The sequence below is a fragment of the Tenrec ecaudatus genome, chromosome 7, assembly GCF_050624435.1.
Source record: "Tenrec ecaudatus isolate mTenEca1 chromosome 7, mTenEca1.hap1, whole genome shotgun sequence".
Taxonomy (NCBI): domain Eukaryota; kingdom Metazoa; phylum Chordata; class Mammalia; order Afrosoricida; family Tenrecidae; genus Tenrec; species Tenrec ecaudatus.
The window spans coordinates 42,205,499-42,229,647 of NC_134536.1; the positions used below are offsets into that span (position 1 = coordinate 42,205,499).

Genomic DNA, 24,149 nt, shown 5'->3' on the forward strand with positions numbered 1-24,149 from the left:
AGTTTTTTTTGACAGGTAGGCCACTGGCCTCCTCCAGGGCCCAAGTAGTTGAGTCAGGACTCCTTTAGCCACTCCTTTTGCCTGGTCCACAAACAAAGCAAACGGCAAGGCGAGGGCAGGTGGCTCTTGCATGGCCCCTTTTAAGGTGTTGAAGACTTTATTCATGGTTGCGCTCCACTCCCATTTTCCGGATTCTTTCCATCCCTCATAGAGGGGTCGGGCAATTTCTGCAATCCCTGGTATCCACAGTCTGCAATATCCTACCGAACCCAGAAATTCTCTCACCTGACGGGGCCCTTTGGGGAGGCGGGGGTATACTTAGTATAGTCTGTTTCATAGCTGTTGTTAGCCAATGCTGTCCATCCTTCAGTTTGTATCCCAGGTTGGTGACCTCCCTCTGGCAAATCTGCGCCTTCTTTGCTGACGCTCAATACCCCAATGACCCCAGTGTTTGTAACAAGCCTCACGTACCTGCCAGACACTGTGTCTGGGTGGGGACTGCCAGGAGTACGTCATCCATGTATTCCAGCAGTGCGAAGGAAGGGTGTTGGGCTCGGTACTCACTCAGATCCTCGTGCAAGGCTTCGTTGAACAGGATCGGCGTGTGTTTGAAACTCCGAGGGAGCCTTTGCCAGGTTAACTGTCCATGGGAACCGCCTCCCCTCAGCCCCCCCGCCCTCCATTCATCTGTCCACTCTCATCTTTATGGAAGCATTTCTCCAAGCTTGCATACTAACCCCTCCCCCTCACCCAGTGTCTGGTTTCAAACAGCCAACTCTGAATTTCTAGCTGATTACAAACCCCTTGACCTGTACAGGCTCCTCCCATAGTGAGAGGCAGAAGGGCTATCTCAGAAGGTACAGCAGCTGCTCCTGCAGAGCTGCCAGTTCCCGCTGGATCTCTGATCGCTTGGACTTTCAGGTTGTGATAGGAATAGATACACCTTCTAAGCTACCGGCCACTTTTTTTGTTTTAGAGCATCTTAAGAAAGATTACTGAGTTTAAATCCAAGTTCCGAATCAGTTCTGCCTCAGGTGGTTGCAGGGATCTGGCTAAAGGACATCTGTGAGTGCATTGGGCCAAGAATACCTGGATAACCATTTAACAACATTGCCGTGGTCCAAGAAATGTGATATGCTGCTACAAGTCTTGGAGGTGCTAAGGATGGATCAAATCTGAAAACTGAGAGGGTTTTTAGATGAAGAATTGACTAGGACTTGATGATATGCTTTAACTGCCTTCCATATTTAGTTAGGCTATAATTAGAAAGAGTTCTCTTCCCTCACTCCTCCCTCCTTTGCCTTTCTGCTTCAAGCAGCTTTCAAGTCCATCAATATCAACATCCTTCCCCTCTTTTGTGTGTGTTCTTTTTGTGACCCCATGTCGGGTGTATTTATCACCCACGAGCTAAATAAATAAGCCACCAGTAACTAAGGACTGTTAGAATCCCTCAGTTTTAGAGAGTGTGTCCTGCGCAACACCCCCCACCCCCATGCTTTCACTAATGGCATTTTCACACTTTAAACTCTCAGAAGGGAATCTCTCCATGACTCATTATCCAAAACCAAGCCGGCATGCAGGGTCTGATGTGGAGCACTCCCGACACTTTTCAGCTAATTCTTAGTTGGAAAAGCAGATTGCAAATCAGCTGTGCCTGTGAGGGAGGTGAGAGTGACCAACAGAGATGCCCCACCCCCACCCCCATTGCCTGTCACGGATGTGTGGATTTATGTTTGTGTGTGGACAGAACGAACCACGATTTCAGATTTTGACATTTCCACATAGATATTTGACTCATCCTATTGAGATCTTCTGGGGCCTATCAGAAGAAACTAGGCCTCACAGCAGTATTTAAGCATTCAAAGGAGGTAATTATGTTTCATGATTTCTAAATTAGCTCGGGAAAATTATCTGGAACTTTCTCAAGGGAGAGTCATTTTATTATGTCAACACAGTTTTATAAGTTAGGTAAAAATGCACTGGATACCATATCTCATTTTTCCCTTGGAGGCAAACGTATTAACAAGAAGCTCCTAATATTTCAATAACTGTTTTCTCCTGCACATTGGAATACTTTCCAGCCCCAGCTTTCAGTGGGATTCAGGGAATTTGTGGTTGGTTTGGGGACTAAGTCAAATGTAGGTACTCCCCTTAATAAGATTACATTTTAGTTGGCAAAATTAACATCACCAATTCATTTGTACAATCAGTTATGAAATTATAATGACACTTTCTTATGGCTCTCGCCCAAGGACACTTCCCACACAACCTCCAAAATCGAATCAGGTCCACGGATTGAAAAATACTATAGCCCGTTGCAGTTTCTTTCTTTCTACCATGTCATCTCCTAATTTTTATGTTCCACTGCACGCTGAATCGTTTTCTTCTGTTCATCATGCATTTTGACACTGGCATCACTCCGAGTGTCTGGTTCCCTTTGCTTCTAAGATCCAGTCTCATCCTGGTGACTTACTTCAATGACTTCTTAGACGTCCCAGTGGTACACTTCCTTCACCTTTCTTTCCCTGAGAAGATGGCCATATTCTCATTCTACCAGCCCACTTTGGTGGAATTTATGTTGGAATATCCTATAACAGTGACATATGCATACTTGAGCATATCACTCTCAAATTACAATCTCATTTCCACCCATTTTGTATATTTCGCTTCTGCTTGAATTCTGTCATCATTCCTCTGGGAAGCCAAGTCCACTCCTTCAAACCACACACCCTTGTCTTTTTTCCTGATCCATCAGCTTGTTTATCATTTCAAAATATGATGACTTCTTTTCTTATATTTTATTTCCACAGACCCTTGTTTCTGTTGTTCTGTCTGCTTTTTGTTGACTTAAAAGATGCTGTATTAAGAGTGCATAATGCCATCGGCTGGCATTGCGGGTTGCTTTGGTTGATAACTTTGATGGGCCCACAAGACTTCTGGAGATGGAAACATTGTTATTTGCTTTCTTTCACACCTTTTCGCATTCTCCCTGACTACTGTGTTACCTGGGAACCCTGTGTTTTGCCATCCCATTTCTGGAACAAGACAAAGGAAATTAAAAGATCGTGAATGTTTCTTTCATGAACACTTTGAAGCCTCCCTGATGAAGCTGAGAAAACTGAGGCCAAAAGCTTCCTTATGTGCCAATCTTGAAACATTTTCCACGTCCTCATAAATTCTATTTTTCCCACTCACATTATTGAAAAGGCAGAGAACGCTCTTCTGTGTGTTACTAATCCCATCTTATCCCATCTGACCCAGTTGTCATTTTGCTCTCTCATCTACATTTACACATCCCCTGTCGTAGAGAATCACCTTCGTTCAAATATAAACCTGGTTAACGGTTTCTCTTATGCTCATCCATCTTTACTCCGATTCCTGTTCATTCATTCAGGCCAATTCCCGGTAGGAGATTTTGATACTTCTCTCCACGTCTCCACTCGATCACTATCCACTATGTTTTCCCACCTCTTATTCCACAACGTCAGTTCTTCCTCTCGCCATTCATACTCTGATTGGGGATGATCTAGTCTCCATTTTATTTGGTATTTGAACTGAGTTTGGCACTTCAGATAGTCTCTCTCACGAGCGTTTCTACCAACAGTATCTCTTCTACAGGTCTATGCACTTTCCCCTCCTCAATTCCCTCTTTCTTCTTGGCAGGGTCATCTATCCCCAGAAAGTATATGAAAAAAAGAAAAGGAGTGAAAGCCTAGGATAGATCTTGAGAAACTCCAGTATTTAAAGTTCATGTCATAGAGAAAAGCTCATTGCATTTAATGTTGCACATATACTTTTATTCATTCAGTCATTCATTGTTATTGTTTATCTAATGTCTGCTGAGTGTTGTCTAGTACTATGAATACACTTTGTAGACGCAAAATTAAGTCAGTCACGATTGCTAACTTTGGAGCCTCACAATGTAATGAGGGATACGGAAGTACATGCTTTAAATTAGCCCCGATAGGCTTCTGTCTGTAGCTTTCGTCACTTTTGTGTAAGTTAGAGATGACTATTTAGCTATCTAAAGTTGTATATTGAGAAGCGAGTACTCCTAGGACTCAGTATTTGAAGGTCAATGTCTAATTAATTTTCTTGTTACTGTGCACTGCCAACTCTATGTTAACCACTCAAATCGTAAGAATACCAAGTTGAATAGGTGTGTGGGACTAAAATGTCAGTCCATTCCATCTCGCTGACCCCAAACTAAGATGTGGGAGGTAGTTTTCAATGGAACAGAGAAGGTTGTGTGAAGAAATTCCCATTTATAAGGTACCCTCTGTGGATGTTTCTTCCCAAGATGGCAGCACTTTCTGAGGTGTCGCACTTCCTGGCTGCCAGTCACAGGGTGTTCCTTGTGCAGATCTCCTTTGATCCCCTGAAATGCACATTGGAACTTTAAAATATTTTATATCAACTACCCGAATTGACACAGTAGAAGATTGTGTACTGAGTAAATATCTGATGCTGGAGTGTCATTTTTTAGCCCTGTTACATTCTCTAAAGAAAATCAAAGGTGATTATATTTTAATTTTCAAGTGACCATCCTATTATTTGTTGTTATACAGTGTTCCATGTGTCCTTTGACACACGTCATGAGGACGCAAAAGCTAAAATGAAAGAAGCTGGTTCCAAACAGGATTGCCATCTGGTTGCGCCCGACTCAACCTATAGGGCCAACTAGCATAGCCTTTGAGGACGGTCCATCTTTATGACAGTAGCATTTATGATACCAACCCACAGAATATGTCCTGAAAGTCAGGTCATCTTGCTCAGTTTTTCCTTCTATTTGGTATTCATCTGCATGTATTTAATTGAATTTCATTAGAGAATAAAGTTGTCCTTGTTTCTTAGGGCCTGCAATATTTGTACTTGAATTCAGCTCTCCTCCATTTATTTAGTTAATAATCCAAGAATGTTGCTGGACTAGCAAAAATTGGATTAGAATCATCACCTTCGCTATTTCAGGTAATGGAGTGAAGTGGAAACAGCATGAAAGCAGAGCCATTCATTCTGCTTGCAGGCTGGTCTCCCGCATGGGTTAATGCTGCCATCTGCTATGGCTTCAGTTGCTCTCTTCTTCTGGAAAGCCCCGGCTCACTCCTCGACACCAAGCATTAGATCTGACCTGAGCATTAGCCCAAGCAGCTTTTGGTAATTAAGCCATTGAGATTTGTTTCCCCTGACTGGACAGAGAGTTTTACAAGGTGAGGGCTCTGTTGAAGTGATAAAGCTGATTAGATCCTTGGCAGTAAAGGAATCTGATCTTAGAAACTTCTTCTAGTGTTCCTTAATGAGGCAAAGCCAACACTTAGCCAGTGAAATGAGGTCACAGAAAGAGAAGGCACCCCACCCCCACCCCTTAATACAAATCAACACAAAAGCCCCCATCCTTTTTGCCTCCTTTGAAATCAAGGCCTAGATTGATTGTCCCGAATAAAGCTCAATTGAAGTGAACAAATACAATTTTTCTCAGGAGGCCTATAATCTTGTTTAAACTCATCACCTATGGGAAACAAAGGAAGAGAATCACTTGAAGCAAATAAAACTAAGATACTCCTAAAAGTTTAAATAAGTTAATGAATGCTGACTATAACAAAATTCAAAGAAAGTAACTGATTAGTTATAGAGATGTAATCTTTTGTCCATACAAATGTCTTCTCTTTAATTTTTTTCAATAATAGTTTCTCACTTTTTATTTTTATATAACTTTCTTTTTTTGAGAGCCTTTTATTAAATAATACATATTTTTCAGGAGGGACCGTTTTACAAACCTCACTCATTAGCAACGTTGACAAGCATGTCTTTTGGCTTGTATGACACTTTTACATAAATTACACTAAATTGCCATAAAACTTTATCATACCAACTCTATTGTATTTATTTGTATGGTTTGCTGAGGAATTAGTAAAAAAAGAGGGTCAAGAGTCAAACTGAACTTTGTTCACCCCAAGGCAATTAACTTATACCACAACTGACTCATGAGATTGATTCTAATATTTCATTATCTCGCTGTTTCTTCTACGCTGCTGTTAAGCAGTTCAGAATGTGCCATGAGAACTGTGCACACATACCGAATCTGTATAAAGACATGTAAGTCGTGCTCATACCCACCGCTGTGTGCAGCGGTTATCTATTATTTTATCACGAAGCTTGCTCTTCTCACACAGACCCCGCCCTCCTCCTTCTCGGACTCAACCTCAGCCCCTGAAGCCAGCAATCATGAAGGGCTAACTTGAAATAAAAAAGCATCAGCCCTAGAGGAGGCTTCGGTGAAAAAGAGACGAGCCAGCCCGGCCTATTCCGTCCCAGTGGTGAAGGCTTTGGGAGGATATGAGAGGATCAGATGAGTGTGGGAGTGTTCATAGATCCCGGAGTGGATGCCATACAATGTTTAAGCTGTGCGCTATTTATAATGACCTTAATTGTAAGGTTATTTTTGAGATAATAATTTTGCTTCTCTATGTTGAGAGCCGTGGGAGAAAGACAAGGCTTTCTACTCCTGTAGAGTTCCAGTCTCAGAAACACACAGGGGTGGTTATTTCCTATTTATAGTGTTGCTGTGAATTGGGAATTGACTCTATGATGCCGAGTTTCTCTCAGATATACCTATATTATTATATTCTTTTAAAAAAACCATTTTCTTGGGGACTCGTACAACTCTTATCACAATCCATATATCCATCCATTGTGTCAATCACATTTGCAGATTTGTTGCCATCATCATTCTCAAAACATTTGCTTTCTACTTGAGCCCTTGGTATCAGCTCCTCATTTTTCCCCTCCCTGTCCACCACCCCCTTCCTTATGAACTCTTGATAATTTATAAATTATTATTTTGTAATGTTTTACACTGTCCGACATCTCCCTTCACCCACTTTTCTGTTGTCTGTCCTCCAGGGAGGAGGTTATATGTAGATCCTTTCCACCCCAACCTACTTCCACCCTCCTGGTATCGCCACTCTCACCACTGGTCCTGAAGGGATCATCTGTCCTGGATTCCCTGTGTTTCCAGTTCCTCTCTGTACCAGTGTACATCCTCTGGTCCAGCTAGATTTGTAAGGTAGAATTAGGATCATGATAGTGGGGGGAGGAAGCAATTAAGAACTAGAGGAAAGTTGTATATTTCATCATTTCTACACTACACCCTGACTGGCTCTTCTCCTCCCCATGACCCTCCTGTAAGGGTATGTCCAGTTGCCTACAGGTGGGTTTTGGGTCCCCAATCTGCACTACCCTTCATTCACAATGATTTGATTTTTTCTTCTTTGATGCCTAATACCTGATCTCTTTGACATCTCATGATCACACAGATTGGTATGCTTCTTCCATGTGGGCTTTGTTGTTTTTGGCTGCTTGTTTACCTCAAGCCTTTAAGACACCAGATGTTATATATTTTGATAGCCAGGCACCATCAGCTTTCTTCACTATGTTTTCATATACACATATTTTCAACTTTCCTAATGCCATGACCCTTTAATATAATTCCTTATGTTGTGGTGACCCCCCAAGCCATAAAATTATTTCCATTGCTATTTCATAACTGTAATTTTGCTACTGTTATGGATCGTAATATAAATATCTGATATGCAGGATGTATTTTCATAGTTACAAATTGAACATAATTAAAGCATAGTGATTAATTACAAAAATAATATGTAATTATATATTGTGAAATATTTATTTCTAATGACAAATCAAGTTTTGTCTTGAAGCATGGTGTAGCATGGGTAACAGTCTTAATATAATAACAGTAAACTACATTGCTGTATTTTGGAACAGTACGGGTAAAAAGCCAACGTCTGTACAAAGGTTGAGATAGCTTCTTTCTCACTAGATCAGCATATCTGCCTGTGCGCTGACCCGTGTGGAGACGTGTAGAGGAGCGGTGTCTTGGTTCTTTTCCAATGGTCTTAGGCAACCCCTGTGAAAGGGTAATTCGTCCCCCAAAGGGCTGTGGCCCACAGGTTGAGAACTGCTGCTAAGGTTTTCCCTTAGAAGATAATAGCATGATCTTCTGTATGTATCACAGGCAAGTCTGATCTGAAGTGTTCTAAGCGTACTTAGTTATGTTCATGCCCAAATGAGTACTTCTTTCTGGACGGGAGGATTCATTCCAGCTGCCGCTATGCAGGATGCTCCCATGCAGTTACGGCCTTCAAAACCCAAAGAGGCCCTACTGCTTCGTCCTGTAGGATTGCTTGCTATGAGTTGAAATTGATTTGATGACCAGGTTGGTTTTAGGTTGTTCTCTTATAATATTGCCTTATGACAACAGGCTCTAGCTAGTGACCCAAGCCCGATATCAGAGTTATCCTGCGTATCACTCTTTAACTCCTCTGGGCTTAGGAGTCAGGAAGTTCTAATGTCTCCTTCTTTACCATTATTATCATTTGTTCTTTTACTTTTCATCATTCTGTCTCCTTTATGCCCAGATGGCTTGTCTATTTCAGATCTGTATTTATCCCATTTCTACAGCCAGACGCCGTCCTACTTGAGACATCTGATTATACTCTTACTTGAAATGTCAGCTTCCATTGTTTGGTTGTTAGGGGTCATTGAACTGATTCTGACTTATAATGACGCGATGTACAATAGAAAAACACCTCCCTGGTCCTCCACCATGCTCACGATCACTGTTACGTTTTAACCCACTGTTGCAGCCACTGTGTTAATCCATCCCCATGGTGGTCAGCAAAAATGTGTCTTTGATGCTTGGATGGCAGTACTTCATCCTATGTTGAACTTCCATTGCATTTGCTAAAATTTGTTGTAAAATCCTTACTCCAATAATATTTCATTTCTCTTCAGAATAAATGAGCCCGTGGTCAAATAAAATTTTGAACTATTCTGCAGGATAAATCATTCCCTTGGCTATTGTAGCATATACTATTAAAAGAAAGGCTATAGGTAGTTCTTGTTTGAACTGTAAGCACAAAGTATATAACAGAAGCTTAAATTTAATAAGGATTTTTGGCTTGCCATTTATTAATATAAGAATAGTGACAGAATGTACCCTTGACAAAAGTGGACAAGAAGAAATTTACCTTGAGAGTCATTTGGTTAGTTTTATATGCCTAACTCATTCGAGAAGCTAACAATGTTTAATTGTCATTGCTTAAAAATTATAGGAGCACCTTTATCTCAGTAATTTAATTGTTGCTCAAATATTTCTGTTTTCTGGTGACATCATTTAGGAAATAACACTACAAAATGCATTTTTGTTCTTAAAGGAGAAAAACAAATTTAATTTTCTTTAAGTGAGCTATAGCCAATCTCCTTCCTCAGTAGAAATTCTTTACAGGTGATTGTTATAAACACTTTCTGTTTCTTCTTGACAGGTAATATTTGAAGCTGAAGTCTCAGGAGGGAGAAATGGTTATATTGCCATTGATGATATCCAAGTGCTGAGTTATCCTTGCGGTAGGTTGTGATTAAGAATTGTATTTTTCTCTGTCCTTGTGACACCTGCCTTATATTGGCAACGACTGTTGATTGTTTATCACTTGGACATGCCCGTCTCTTTGTGTGTTGTTACTCCTAGCCTTCAGTTCAATTTTAGCGTTTATGTCTTAAAAGAACACTGAAATATTATTAGATTCTGAACCAAGTTATTTTTAGACTTGTAACTAATTAGATATGCATTAAAGGAGTCTTAAATTATTTAATTATTGAGAACTAGTATAATATCACTGCAGTTCTGAAAGTACTTTCCCCCCTTTCATTGTTATTATTAGTAAGTTGTCCAGGAAAACAAAGATGAGCAATCAGAGTTCAACAGGAAATTCTAAAGAAGTGCACCCAAGTTTATCTGTGAAACTGAGATTTGGAGTAATATGAAAGGAAAAAGCTCAATTTATTCCTGTCCTTTTTGTCTGTTTTTTTAATTAGCCATTTATTAATACATAATTGTCAAAAAGGGAGAAAGCAAACAAAACAAGATACACAGATTACTAATCACATAGTTATGCTATGCCCTTAGATGTACATTGTTGATCTTCAGATGGCATGACTGAATTTGTTTTTATATTGCGTCCCCTGGAAAACAAATATTGCATGCATTCATTAGTTTCACACATAAAACAGCTGGCAGAATTCCACACATTAGCCATCTCTCTCAAAGGCAGCGTTTTATAGGGCTCTTGAATTCTGGCTGATCTGTGCAGTAATCCTCGCTGGAGGAAGTGTATCTACGCATTGTAAGCAGCATGGTCAGGGGGCAGCTTGTGATGGGCAATCACTGTGTCTCTGCTGAGTGGCTGACACACTCTAGAATTCATCAGAATCACCTATGGACTTAGGGAATGGCACTTTGCTTGGCCCCTCCAGTAAGTCTGGGTGGGAAGAGGATTTAGATTTTTATCAAGTTCCCTGAGTCACTAGGTGGTGGAGTGGATCGGCACACCCATCTGCTAACCAGAGGTTGGTGTTGAAAGTACACAAGAGACATCTGACGCTACACATCTGCTTCAGAAACCCGATGGAACCATTTCTGCGTTGCAGCACATGAGGTCACCTGAGTTGGCATGAACTTGCCAGCAGCTGGTTTCCCACAAGATCCCAGGTGATGGCAAGTTGCTGGTCTGGGAAGTGACTTTCTTGACCCACACTCTGATGCAAGTAGCTCCTGAAGAGAAGCAGCCGAGAAAGATGTAGCCATGCAAATTATACACATTCCAAGTGTCATTTTCTGAGAATAAACTTCATTCGAAGTTCAAGTGCATTTTCAGGGTTTTGTGTGTTTTTTCTATCAATTACTGGTAATACAAGGAAATTTTGTCTCTGTTGTTCACTTTCAGCTCTTAACAATAGATGGTCCATCAAAGAAAGGTTCATGTGAGTCAACAAATGAAAAAAAAATTATTTGAGCGTACTAACTGCAGTCAGTGCAATATAGTTCTCCCTGAGCTACTCTTTTACCGACTGATGTTTAAGTTCTCTCGTTTTAATATCCTTTCCGTAGATCACATGAGAGACTGGTTTTAAAAGGTAGTTGGAGAGAAACGTGGTGGACAGGTACATATTGACTGCAGTCCTCACTTTTTATGGCATGTTTTTGGTGAACTTTTCTACAAATGAATAAGAAGTGGTATTAACTACAACTAAGGTGAAAACGTATTTGAGCGGAATGAAACTAGTTCCTTGTGTTCAGAGGAATCAGATGGTGGTAACTACTGAAGTTTTATAAAATAACAAGAGAAGAATGTTGAGCTGCTTAAATTACAGCTACCTATTCAAGAAACATGTAAATGCCATTCTTTTAGAATCATCGTATGTTTGTATTGTATTTCTATATTTTGTTGAGATTTGTGCCAGGAAGGAAGTCCCTGAGCTTGCTTTGATTTGTGATCATTTTGTTATCACCCATATGCAGCATGCTGTGCAGCCACAGGGGGCTACAGAGGGCTCACTCATTGTAGAGCAATGCTTTAGCAGCTGTGGGGACATAAGCAAGAAGGCTGATTGAGAAAAGAAAAGAGAGTGAGAAAATGGTGATCCCTTGTGTGAACAAAACTCATATTTAATGTCATAACCAAGGGTAAAATGATTAAAAACATGATTCTGTTAGGAAAACTAACATGTATGTTTTCATGTCACAAAATATAAATTTTATACCTATATACAAATCCATAGCCCTATCCACATCTTATCTCTTCCTTCACAGATAAATCTCCTCATTTCCTGCGTCTGGGGGATGTAGAGGTCAATGCAGGACAGAATGCTACGTTTCAGTGTATTGCCACTGGGAGAGATGCTGTACATAACAAGCTATGGCTCCAGGTAAGGCCAACTTGGTAACTGAGATACAGGATATGCTCGATTTAAAGACAATCCACTCAGGTACTCCTTGTGATTTTATTCTTTTATTTTATGCTCATGTATGTTTGTGTGTATGTGTGTAAGAGAGAGAGAGAGAACATATAGACCTGTTTGTCTTTTGAGTGGGTTTGATGTAATTGAATACAGAGTTAGTCTGTCTGAAATTCCCTTTTGGAATATGAGTAAAAATAGGAAAACATATAATTTCAAAGCATTTGTATTAATCTATAGTGAAACCTAATGATTCTCTAATAGTGTTATGTATAAACTATTAAAAATAATTTCTCTAAGCCCTTTGGAAATAAGATGAAAAAAGAAAGACATTTAAAACTTTAATAATAGTTTGAACGTTTAATTTACAAGAGCATAATTCTTAATTAGAAAATGTCATACTCTGACATTTTCCCCCCTTAAAGTATTTTAGGAACCCCTTGGGAGTATTTCAGAAGATGGGCATTGTTAGTGAGCCAATTAAAATGTTTAGGATTCATATTCTTAAGGGTTGATCACAAGATTGGAACTAAATATGGTTACCTCATACTTATCAAGTCCTCAATAAATATATACTTAATTCATTGATATTTAGCATGCATGTTGGTCAAATGTAAATGCTCAATCAATGTGCATTTAATTCAGTTTTCTCCAAAGTAAGGGAGACCCATACGCAGGGCCCATGAAGTGGTCCTGGGGAGGCTACAAAAGCAGACACCTACTTACACTTTGTCCTGGATGATGGCTTGTCTTCACGAGTTTTTAATTGCCAGGGAGTCGCTCAATTATTTTTTTGAAAAGGGGGGAATAGGCCAAATAAGTTTGAGAGCTTATAATATAAATAAAGGTTTAAAAGTCCAAGAGTTACTACATGTCATAAGCGAATGTGTGTGTGTGTGTGTGTGTGTGTGTGTGTGTGTGTGTGTGTGTGTGTGGCAGTATTATAAATGGGGAAGGAACATGGGGAGAGCCACGAGTAATTCTAAAGCCAGAAAGCTGAACTCTGACAACTACTAAACTAATTATTTGAAGTTAGATCATAGGTAACTGGTAGATTCTTCTGGCAATTAGCGTTGTTCTTCCCGCAACCAAATGAGGAAAGGGACTTAATTAGCTAAAATTTTAAATTCCTGAGAAAACCAATGGAGACAAAAATAAAAAGTAATTGTAAGATTAGTTTTTTAAATATATACATGGTTTATTTTACTGTTTCATTAGCGAGGTGAGATTAGTGTTAAGTGTAATCATTAGTTTGTAGGTGATTGGGGGTAGTGACTATAGTAAATGATTATTGAAACAATACTTCCTAGAACAGTGGTTCTCAGTCTTCCTAATGCTGTAGCCCTTTAATATAGTTCCTCATATTGTGACCCCCCAAACCATAAAATTATTTTGGCAACTTCATCACTATAATTTTGCTACAGTTATGAATCAGGTGATCCCTGTGGTAGGGGTGTGCAACCCCAAAGGTGTTGCGACCCACAGGTTGAGAACTGCAGTCCTGGAATGACAGATATTACCCTAGATGTCATCTATACATTACATATATATATACATGTATATGTGGGTATACACACAAACATGAGTTCTCTTGGTCTGCTTAATTCCTACACAGCAATCCAGTTGAGTGTTTTAACAGATATAATTTATAGAAAACAAATTATTGCTGTTTCATAACTTATCTGATTTTCATTTAACAAGATAGCTGTTAAAGGTTGGACTGTACATCTTAAAAATAGGTTTCATCCATCCCAACAGCCACACCTGTGCTCAGAAGAGCCCTGTGTGCATCGTGGTTACATGTACTGTTAACGTGCAAGGCCAGCAGTTTGAAACCACTGGTCATTCTGCAGGAGAAAGAAACACCAGGGTTTCTACTTCCATACAGAGTGAGTCTGGGAGCAGTGCTGCCCTGGAGCAGTTCTATCCTGCCCTATTGAGTCAAACTGGACTCAATGGCAGTGAGCTTGAAGCCCAGTGCTTATAATTTTATTTGTGAATAGCCTTTTTTTTTCATTAAGAGGCCATCACAGTAGAGGGAGTATTTTAAACCATTCGTCTTTGAGATATAAAAGAGCAGAGTTGGTACAGGGAAGCAAGCAGAGAGGGCGGAGACCTGTGGCCCATTGCATGAAGATCACTAGCCATTATCCAGAAGCTGAGATGAGACAAAGACTTCTTGCTGGAGCGAACTCAGAATGAAAGCCTTCCTAAGAGTCAGTGCCCTTTGTTTAGGATGTCACCTTCCGAACTGTGAGCAAAGGAGTCCTGACTGAGCAATAGTTAAGCTACAAATGAACTTTCAAGGGATAAGTGGTTTGAACCCGAGCAGCCCCCGCTGCTGGGTGGGAGAACGAGGTGGCACTCTGCTGTCCACAGCCTTGGAGACCGACAGGCGCACTTCTGTTCTGCCCGACAGGGTCTCCACGAGTTGGAATCAACTCAATGGCAGTGAGTTTCGACTGTAAGAAAAGCCATTATGTTATACCAGCACAGTCAAGGCGTTGCCAACATATGAAAAGAAACGTGGTCTTTTTTCTTTAAAACTGGGATTTTGCTCCTTTCTCCTACATATATTGAAATATAAAACACCTCTCATGTCTGAATAGTGTATTATATAATTCACAATCTGTTTTATTAGCAGTATCAGAGCTTTCTCCTTTTTTTTGATTCCTCATTCTCTCCCTCTCTCCTTGTGTATGTCTCTTCACTGAGTCTGTCTCTCTTACTTTGTCTCTTCTGATCTAAACAAACACTTAGCTATAAAAATATGTATGTTCAGGCTGAGTTACGCATTTTCAAGAATCTAGTAGATCCCATTAGTTGTCATGTGTTTTGTGTCCAGATCTCTCTGGCTAGGAGAACCAGAAACTGTGCAACCTGCCCTTGGTTTTATGCTACAGAATTTAATGTGGGTTTCAAAGAAAAGGGGTTTTGTATGCTCAAACACCAGCTGGGTGCTGGCAACAAAGATTTCTCTGGGCCCTGCTGGTCTGAGTGGGTTGCAATTCTTCTTCTTTTGTTTGTTTATTGGTTTACTGCTTTGAGTGTTGACTTATTTCATCATGATTTCTTAATATTTTCTGCCGCTATTTATTGAAGCAAAGATGAGAGAGGGAAGTATTTTGTGTGGACCGTATTCAGCTCTCTATTCTCCCTCCCCTGTCTGTATTCACCACAGGAGAGTGAATCTGTGTATTTCCTTTTGACTTTGACTTCCACCTTGACATTGTCAGTTTCTCGGCTGTTTACATATTTTCCTTATTCCTTCAAAAGCTATCAAACCTTTTTAAAAAGCATATCACATAAATGACTTTCCCTTCTCTTCATTTTTCTCACTCTTCAAGAAAGGTGGCAAACTATCAGTTAGTGAGTTTAGGCTGTTTTAAAAGTAAAAGTTTTTTTTTTATAATATCATTTATAGATGAGTGTCATAAGAGTAGTCATGTGCACATATGTAATTTCATTTTCATTAAGAAAGTTCGTCGTGGTTGTCAATTAGTGTGATTTTTTTTCTCCAAGTGTTAAAAACAAAGTGTAAAGAATTCTAGTTCCGAGGTAGGCTTACATATATTTCACTATCAATTAGCATGTATAGCAAGTAGGTTTCTGATTATTTTAGCTTGGAGAGCAATGTCCTGGAAGTCAGGAAGAATAGCCCTCAATTCTAACCCTGCTCCCAAGATGCTGTATTTGCTTGGAAAATTCATTTAACTGTGTGGACCTGAATTTTCTGATATATAAAGGAATGTTCTTGGATTGTGACAGAAATGTCCTCCAGTTATAAATGCCAACCCAGGTCTTTAGATTATTTGGAATGTCTTGAAACATTACCTTTACCACGTTTTGTTGTTGGATAAAAGAATGAAAACCTTTGATGTTGATTTTTTGGTATGAGGATAAAAAAATGGTCCCTTAAATTAACTTTCTATGTGAGAGCAACTGTTTACAGTATCTGTGGAAAGTACTGAGAAAGGGTGTACTTGAAGCAGCTCAATGAAAGGTCACTGCATCCTATCACAGCAGTAATGGAATAATAGAGTGGCCTGCACACCTGCCGCATGAGCAAAATCAAAAACAATAATGAGTGTTCTATTACCTCTCAGTCACTTATGTTATAGAATATTGAATTTCAATCAGTAAAATGCTTTCTAAATATGAGGGCAACATGACAAAAACTACCACAGCACCCAATTTTCAATTTTAAAAGAAAAAGTAGTATAGCACCACTGTTATGAGAGCTACTGAACAAATACACTAAATGTCTGATGGATATATATGTACATAAAAGATTCTGTTATCTCTTGCTCATAGGTTACAATCCACATTTCAGTCATTTTTGTTGTTTAAAAAACACATGGAAATTAGATCACTTGAAAAAATGGAGCAAAAAAATATCTCAGTTAGTCCAGGACAATAATTCATGAGGCAAACCTGTTGAATCTGAGTATATATCTTTAGAGTGTTCTTTTCAGTAAGATCCAGATTATGTGATGAGGACATCTTAGAGTGGATTCACTGGTTAAATGCTGCTCTTCTCATCCAAAGTTCAGTGGTTTGACCCACCGTGGAAAAAGTGCAGTCCGCGTTATGAAGATTAGCAGCCACCTGGGGGGGTGGTGTTATGTTCTGTAGGATCAATGTGGGTCAGAAGGGCTTGACAGCACACACTACCTACAAGCTCTCTGTAGTCTCCTTCAGAGTGATAAGTCAAAGAATAGAGAGGAAGATTTTTAGAAGTCTATTGTCAAGAAACTGACATCTTTGTTCATTTGTGTGTGAGGCTTTAAAGGAGCATGGCTTAAAAACGGAGTTTAGTATTTCATGTAAAGTACGAGACAATGACATGGTTATTTTTTAGAGATCATTTTTATTGGGGCTCTTACAGCTCTTATAATAATCCATCCATCAATTGGAATTCTTGTTCCTATGTTCTCTTCTCTAGCTTGCTTCCAATGCCTGTCTCTTATTTTTCTGGTTTAGCAGCAGGAGTGTTGGGCAGGTGGTTCTCCCTGGACGCCATCTTGTCTCTAACCTCTGAATATTTAGACATTTTCAGAGAAATTTTAGATTCCTCATTTATCTTAAATGTCATGAAAGTTACCAATCATAACGATCGACATCCAACCATACACGCGCCTCCACAGGGGAGAACAACGGAAACCGTGGGTGAAAAAAGAGAGTGGTTGGTGTGAGATATGAAAATGATAATAATTTATAATCTATCATGGGGTCACGAGTGGGCGGGGAAGTGGAGAAAAACAGGAACTGATACCAAGGACTTGATAGAAAGTAATTATCTAGAAAAGAATGATGGCAACGTATGTACAAATATGTATGATACTGTCCATGTATGTATTGTCATAAGAATTGCAAGAGCCTTCAATAGTATGATCAAAAAAAGAAAGTGAAAGATATCATTTCCTCACATTTTATGCCAGTTAGCAATTTACAAAGTGTTTTCATATGTCGATGTTCTTCAGTGCTTACGACAAATTTAAAACTAACCCATATTGATCCCAACAGTGCTCCACTCCTAAATATTTTGTTTTTCCTAGCTCAAACAAATTACATTTTCTTATATAATTGATATTAAAATAAATACACCTGGTTATTTGGTTTAGAAATGTCAGATACATTTCTCATTGAAAAACATAATGATAAACAAAACTAAACCCAGTGCGGTTGAGAAAAACTGCCCAGTAGGGTTTCTAAAATTGCATCTCTAGCAGACTGCCACGTCTGCCCTCCATGGGCTCAACACTGCCATGTGCTCTCACCATTGCCCCCACTCCCAATTCCCCCACCCTTTTCGCTCCTAGCTAAAATAAAATTAAACTGTATATTTCTGTTAAAAATGTTTCTCATACATTTTAATTTTTCTTTATTATTATTTTGGTAAGAATGTGTGCAATTAAAATTTGCCATCTTGCCATTCTTTTTTTACATGTCCAATTCAGTGACTTTAATTTTCGTAATCATGATGTGGAACTATTGGTACCACCTGCTTCCAAAATTTTCTATCATCCATATTTTTTAAAAATTCAAAATGAATTCAAAAGTTTTACTGCCCCAAATGTCACCGAGAAATGGATCAAAATATTGTCATTGTCGTGTTCAAACACACACTTTTACCTTGACATTCATGTTACACGTCAATTTATTAAAGACTTCAGCATGCTAGAAAGAGGTCCATCACAGTTAACACTGACACACGTCTGCTCTGTCATGCCCCACTAGCTTGCTTTTAATAGCAAGAAGCTACAAAAATTACACTCAACGGCTAAGATGCTAAAGTTGAAGAAACCGTGAAGGTGGAATTCTGTTACATGAGCGTTTTCTTTCTGTTTCTCTTCTCTGGTGGACACGGGCGAAGAAGGGAGCCTTTCTCTGCCTTGGCTCTTCAGTCAAGCCAGAATGAAGCCAGAGCCAGTGGTGGTCTGAGCCATGAGACTGTATCACAGTACAATTCCAGGAGAGTTTGTTGTTGTTGTTTCTCCCATTTTAGGAAAGATGCTGGATTTAGGACAAAAGCTGAATACTTTAAAAAGGAAGGTTACGGATAGAATGACATTTTGTGTCTGTTTTTATAGACAAAGGTATGAGGATTAACTACTGATAGGAATTCTGAAAGTCACTTATAGCCCATGTACCATCACATATCCCAGGCATTTCTTCAAGAAAGAGTTTCAGACTATCAGGTTAAGAACAGCACCAACCTTTCTCAGGGTACGGGGTGTAGGGTGTTGGCGGAGCTATTCTCTTGTGTGCTGAGTCCAGGATCAATCCTCTAAAACGCAATTTTCCCCACTAGTCAGGTTTCAACATGTCACTATGTTTATGTTATAATTAAACTGATTTGTATTGAGTTATTTTTTATGAAATTCTGAAAGGTGGTAAATGAATGAAAGTGTTCTAAATGGCTACCACTGATAATTAGCATATGCTATTTTTTTGTATTATAAAACATAATAGTGAAAAAGCAAAGAAAATGACTACCAGAAAAGTAAGTTTGTAAGCAAACATCTAACATATGACCTGTAAGTTCCATCTAGGTGTTTATCTCAGAGGAATGGAGAAATGTGCCCCATAAAATCTTGGACAAGAATGGATCATTACAGATTTATTAATAGTAACCAATAGTTGTAAAGGTCCACATGTATGTTAAAGGACAACGGATAAACAACTGCTGGTTCATTAACGGGAGACTCCTCAGCAATTAACAAATAATAATAATGTATTTATATGTGTTTAACCATGGGCATATCTCAGCAACATTATATTTGGGGGGGAAAGACAGATACTATAGTATTTCCAATGTACAAAATTTAAATATGCGGATTGAAATCACAATAGCCTATGGGATGCGTATAGCCTGGAAGAGGTCAGGAGAGAAATTTCCAGTAAGTATGCTCTATTTTGATTGAGATGCTGGATTTTAGGGCAGATTGTATAAATTATCAGCAGCCGTGGGAATAGCGCATGGATCTGCCAGCCCTTCGGCGGGAGCAAGATGTAGCAATCGGCCTCTATGAAAATTGTAGCCCTCGCAACCCTATGGGACAATTTACCACTATCCTGGAGTGTCATAATGGCTCCAAGACAGCACATGTTGGCACACACAGTTGTGAAACTGAACCTGTCCAACTCCCTGTATATATGTTTAACCTCAGTACAACCTGACCATGGGAAATATGAATATTTGCAATAAATTATCAAATAACCAAACTGCAGACAACTCTAACACAGCCATATATGACATTCGCCTTGGAGACATCACCTGCATTTTGCCCATCTTCATTTGAAGTGAACTGACTTTGGTTCCGTGGTATTTCGTGTTCATCCATGAAGGCTGAAATATAGAAGAAATATGCTCTGAATGTTCTCTCACCAGCCCCTCACATCTTTTAGTAATGTGGAAAAGCAGGAACGGGATGGCCGTAATTTCCCACAAAACGGCGTTTTCTTTCATGAAGGTCCAGTGTACGTGGACACTCAGGGAATCAATAGAGCTCGTTGCTGGAACATCTGTCAGACCATATGGTTTGGCTTCAGGTTTAGTGTAAAAACTAACATGCGAATGACTACATCCATCACGACTGCGCTTGGCCGCCATGCCGTCATCGAAACGGCCAGAGGAAGTGTACAGTGGATTCATGGGAATAGGGAAATTCGTGGGTAGGCTTTGGTGCCACCATTTGTTTTGTCCCCTTGAAATGAGGCGGTGTAATGAATGACTGGTAATCCTGTGCAGATTGCCATCAAAGCTGTGGCAGTTTGGCCAATCTGTCAGTCATCGCCCCGGGGGCTGGCACAGGGCCCCCTCAGTGGTGCTGCCAAGACAGGAAAGTCAGCCACCACTTCGCCCTGGGTGAGGCCCATCACAGCTAATGCGCTGTGATGTGGGCGGTTTCTCAGCCAAAGAAATGCTACTCCTTACAGAGCCATAGATAATTTAAGCCATGACTTGAGAGTAATAATTGGAAAGCAGAATTTGAAAAAAATGAGATGCAAATTGCTCTAAAAAAGCAACCAGAGGCCGTCTGCCCTCCCAGCAGTACCAACTGTTATCAGCGGAGGGTCAATGAACATGGTTGGTCTGAAACATCTGCCCCCACACTGTTTTACCTTTTCAGGAAAATGCCATCGCCTTGTTCCTACATGACACGGGACTATCACCATGTAGTCGTAGAAATCTGGAACATGATACGAGAAAGCCTGAACTTACTGTGAGCTGCCGAAACAGACCACTCACTGATTTCTAAAGCCACGGCCATTGTTTGCGTAGCTCTTTATGGTACTCCGGTGCCATGATGCCGTTGGTCCGTGTTTATTCATATTATGGTCAGAATTGCCACATACTGTAGCATGTTTAATTTTTATGAGCCGTAACTGACATTTTATTTTTGAGAGATTTAATGGCTATCCATTTATTATAACAGAAGGATCCTTTCTGGGGGAAATGCATGCCTAGAAATAGTCACTGGAGAGTAATTTAGGGAAATTTTCAAAGCCATTTTGATTTAACACATGCTATAGGATTAGCTTGCTAGATACCCTGAAGAAATGACAGAATGAGATACAGTGGAAAACATCCGCGTCTGGGAGCAGTCAAGTGGAGGACATTTTCTAGGTAATTGACCCGAGTCCTGCCAGCACCCTTCTGGAATAGGGCAGCAAAAGGCGCCGCATCAGACCCAGGAAGGTGGCAAACATGATGACATCTGAATGCCTAAAGGATGTGGGATAAATATACCTTCAGGTTGTTGGGAGGCTGGCCATGGTTCTTGGAATATTCGAACGTTGGGAACCTATAGGCGGGATTTCATCTGTTCTCTATAGCTATTAAAAGAACAAGAACGATTGATGGCTTGAAGCTCTGAAGTGATAAGGTAGAAAGTATCTCTAAGGACATTTTTAGTCATTGTCAGGGTTGTTGAAGCCTAGAATGAGCTGCGCCACGAGCTAGACAAATGACAATGGAAATGAACGAGAGTAACCAGTCATGATCTGGACAAGCCCTTGTAGAAATTCCAGCACAAGGCCGAATGCATATCATCCTCCTAGCAATAGAGGGGGTGCTTCTACAACTAAAAGTTCCGAAAGACTGCAGAATCGAAGTGCTCAGTATTTCACAGAGAAGAATGCGTAATAATAGCTGGAGTGTTTAATATTATCATTGCTAAATATCTGCTTGAAATTTTGCAGAACATGTAGGACTTGAATAATCAGAGTAATTGGGCATGGTTTTCCCTGCAACATAGAAAGCAAAAATATACTGGGTGTATGTGGGGAGAGAATACACACACACACACATACACACAATTGCTTTATTGAAGCAAAAGATTCAATTGGGAAACTTTCAGTGTATGCTAAGTGTGGGGACCAGACCATGTTGGAGAGCACAATGATGCTGAGGCTACACCTCCTTACAATGGAAACAGATGTAACAATAAAGGAGAGGAACACATTAAATAAGACAGCAGAGAGTTTCAACTAGTTGATACCAGGTTTCCAGATGTTGGAAGGTCAACCATGAAATGATACAAATAGTTCCTTTGGAATTTATTTTTTAATAATATTTTAAAAGACTAGTCACTAAGTTTGGGTTCTTAGTCATCATTTTGCAACTGATTTGCCTATTAGAATCATCTCTTTTTTTCCCCCTTCGCCTTAATAACAGCTATATATTTCGTAAATAGGAATGCAAGGTAAGCATGCATTCCAAATCTTTTGGCTCTTTTTAGCCCTTAACACAGTTTACTGAAACAATTTGAAGCTTATGGCAAAATTACACATCAGTCTCTGGGGAGACTCGTGATGCCATTGGCCCTGGCTTGTCCTCTACTTTGTGGATTAGTTTAGGAGGGCACTCACAAAGGTGTATTTACCATCTTTCCTGCACTTTCCTAAGTGTTTGCCACCTAGTCTAGACTGGACATCTTGGCATTTCCATCTAGTCTTTCCTATTTCTCTCTAGTCTAGGGGTGCTGATTCTCCGGTGCGTGTACTCTTCTACAATGAATTCTGCTCCTCTGAAAAGTCCATGCTCCGCTGTGGAGCACAGTCACTCTCACCAATCCCGTTCTTCCTTACACTCTTCTGTTCCTCTACCCCATGATGTGGTAGCCTTCCCTTGTGGCTTTTAATAAAAAGATAAAGAATGTTGTGTGTTGGCTCAAACTAAAATCACGACAGCATGTGCACACTACTAATGTGCTCCTCTTTCACTTACTGACATTGTGAGTGTATACATTATCTAATGATGACCATCAGAAAGCTTAATCAAAAATATTTTTTATGATTCTTAAGGCTCCAGAGGCTATTTTGTAGCTTAGTGCCATAAAAATATAGTATATTTTCCCTTCAATAATTTATCGATTCTGTTTGATGTCTATAGAGTACATAATTAATTATAAATAAATAATGTGTTAATTATTTTTTTACCTTTCTTATCTATCCATGGCACAGGATATAAAAGCCTGGGGACCATAGATGCTTACAGACATTTGCTTATTGACATCTGTAAATAATCATATATACTCTCCTTTCTAGAAAGAGCAAGATACGCCCCTACTATTTGTCTTACTATGGTTCTTAAATGTGTCCCCTCAAGCTCTTGGCCACTTCCCATTGAGCGCCTTTTGGATCAGTGTTCTAACTCGGGGATTAGGAGTGGACTAGGATTATTCTTCATATGAAAAAGCAGATCTTTATAAAATTGTGATACTGTAAAATAAAGCACAGAACAGGACCACCTACACAAATAACCCTTGGACTAACTTTTCATAAAGTGAGCATCACATAGGCCATGCGAGAAACCACCCAGTCTCCTCCCATGCGCTCCACTCCTCCGCCTATAGAAAACACCTTCACGCCATTCAGTTCTTGTGCGCAGCCTCCCATCCTCCCACTGCACACATGTGGCAGCTATCGACTCCGGTTTCCCTTGTATATTTTCTATTCACCTGTGTGTTTGGTCACTAATTCCTTTCTCTTTCTGACGATTTGTCTTTTGAAGAGCACGGCCCCTCCGTTCCCCATGTTCCTCTGTGTTTCCTGCAAATTGGCAGGCAGGTCTGGAGTTCGGTTTGCGTCTTTGGCAGCGCTATAGGTTCGCTTGGTCCAATTATGGGAGGCACAGAATGTCTCGTCTCTATTTTTGTGCTCTTGGCAGGCTTCAACAGTTAATGTCTGTATTCATTCTTGGAGGTTGGAAATTGTGGAATCCTAATTAGCTTCTTTCTTATTTGTTTAGTTGGTTAAAAAAAAAAATCCTTTCGCTCACATCCTATCTAGTTACCATACTTCCAGTTCCCCAAGGTAAGGGAGGATGGCTGTTCACATCTTTGATCTGCTTCCTTGTTTTCAATTAATTTGTTCTTATTTTCTGTTTTTGTTCTTCTGTTTTCATCTGGCAGATTCAGAAAGATTTAAAATTAGACTACTGCCACCAACTGGTTCTATAGCTTAGAGCGTAATGTCTTTGGTGTTTCTGTTCTACTCAAGCACCCTCTTATATGAGCAATATGTTTTAGAGCTATAAAATCATGGGCTTTACATTCCCACTTTCTCCAACACAATTTGGAGTCCTATACAAAGCTTGCCATACTCCGCATTAAAGTGTTCTAAGGTGGAAAATAGATTCTTCACTAAAAACCTGATCTTCTAAAGGTACCTGTTTAGTAGGATACATGGTTATATTTTACTTATCGCTATTACTACATTCCAAGAGGCCTGGTGGTGTAGTGGTTATGTGTTGGGCTGCTGCCCTTGAGGTTAGCAGTTTGAAAACCCCAGTGCTCCCAGGGGAACAGATGAGCCTCTTTACCCCCGGA

At 39.8% G+C, this 24,149-nt stretch overlaps 1 protein-coding gene across 2 annotated transcripts in view; it reads left to right on the forward strand.

Moving 5' to 3' along the window:
* The window catches only part of PTPRK (protein tyrosine phosphatase receptor type K), a 634,437-nt gene that overhangs the window by 331,388 nt on the left and 278,900 nt on the right, over window positions 1-24,149 (forward strand). For both annotated transcript variants that reach the window (XM_075554571.1, XM_075554572.1), the window contains exons 4-5: window positions 9,342-9,423; window positions 11,666-11,781. In XM_075554571.1, the coding sequence (XP_075410686.1) occupies window positions 9,342-9,423; window positions 11,666-11,781 (198 nt within the window). The remainder of the gene's footprint in view (window positions 1-9,341; window positions 9,424-11,665; window positions 11,782-24,149) is intronic.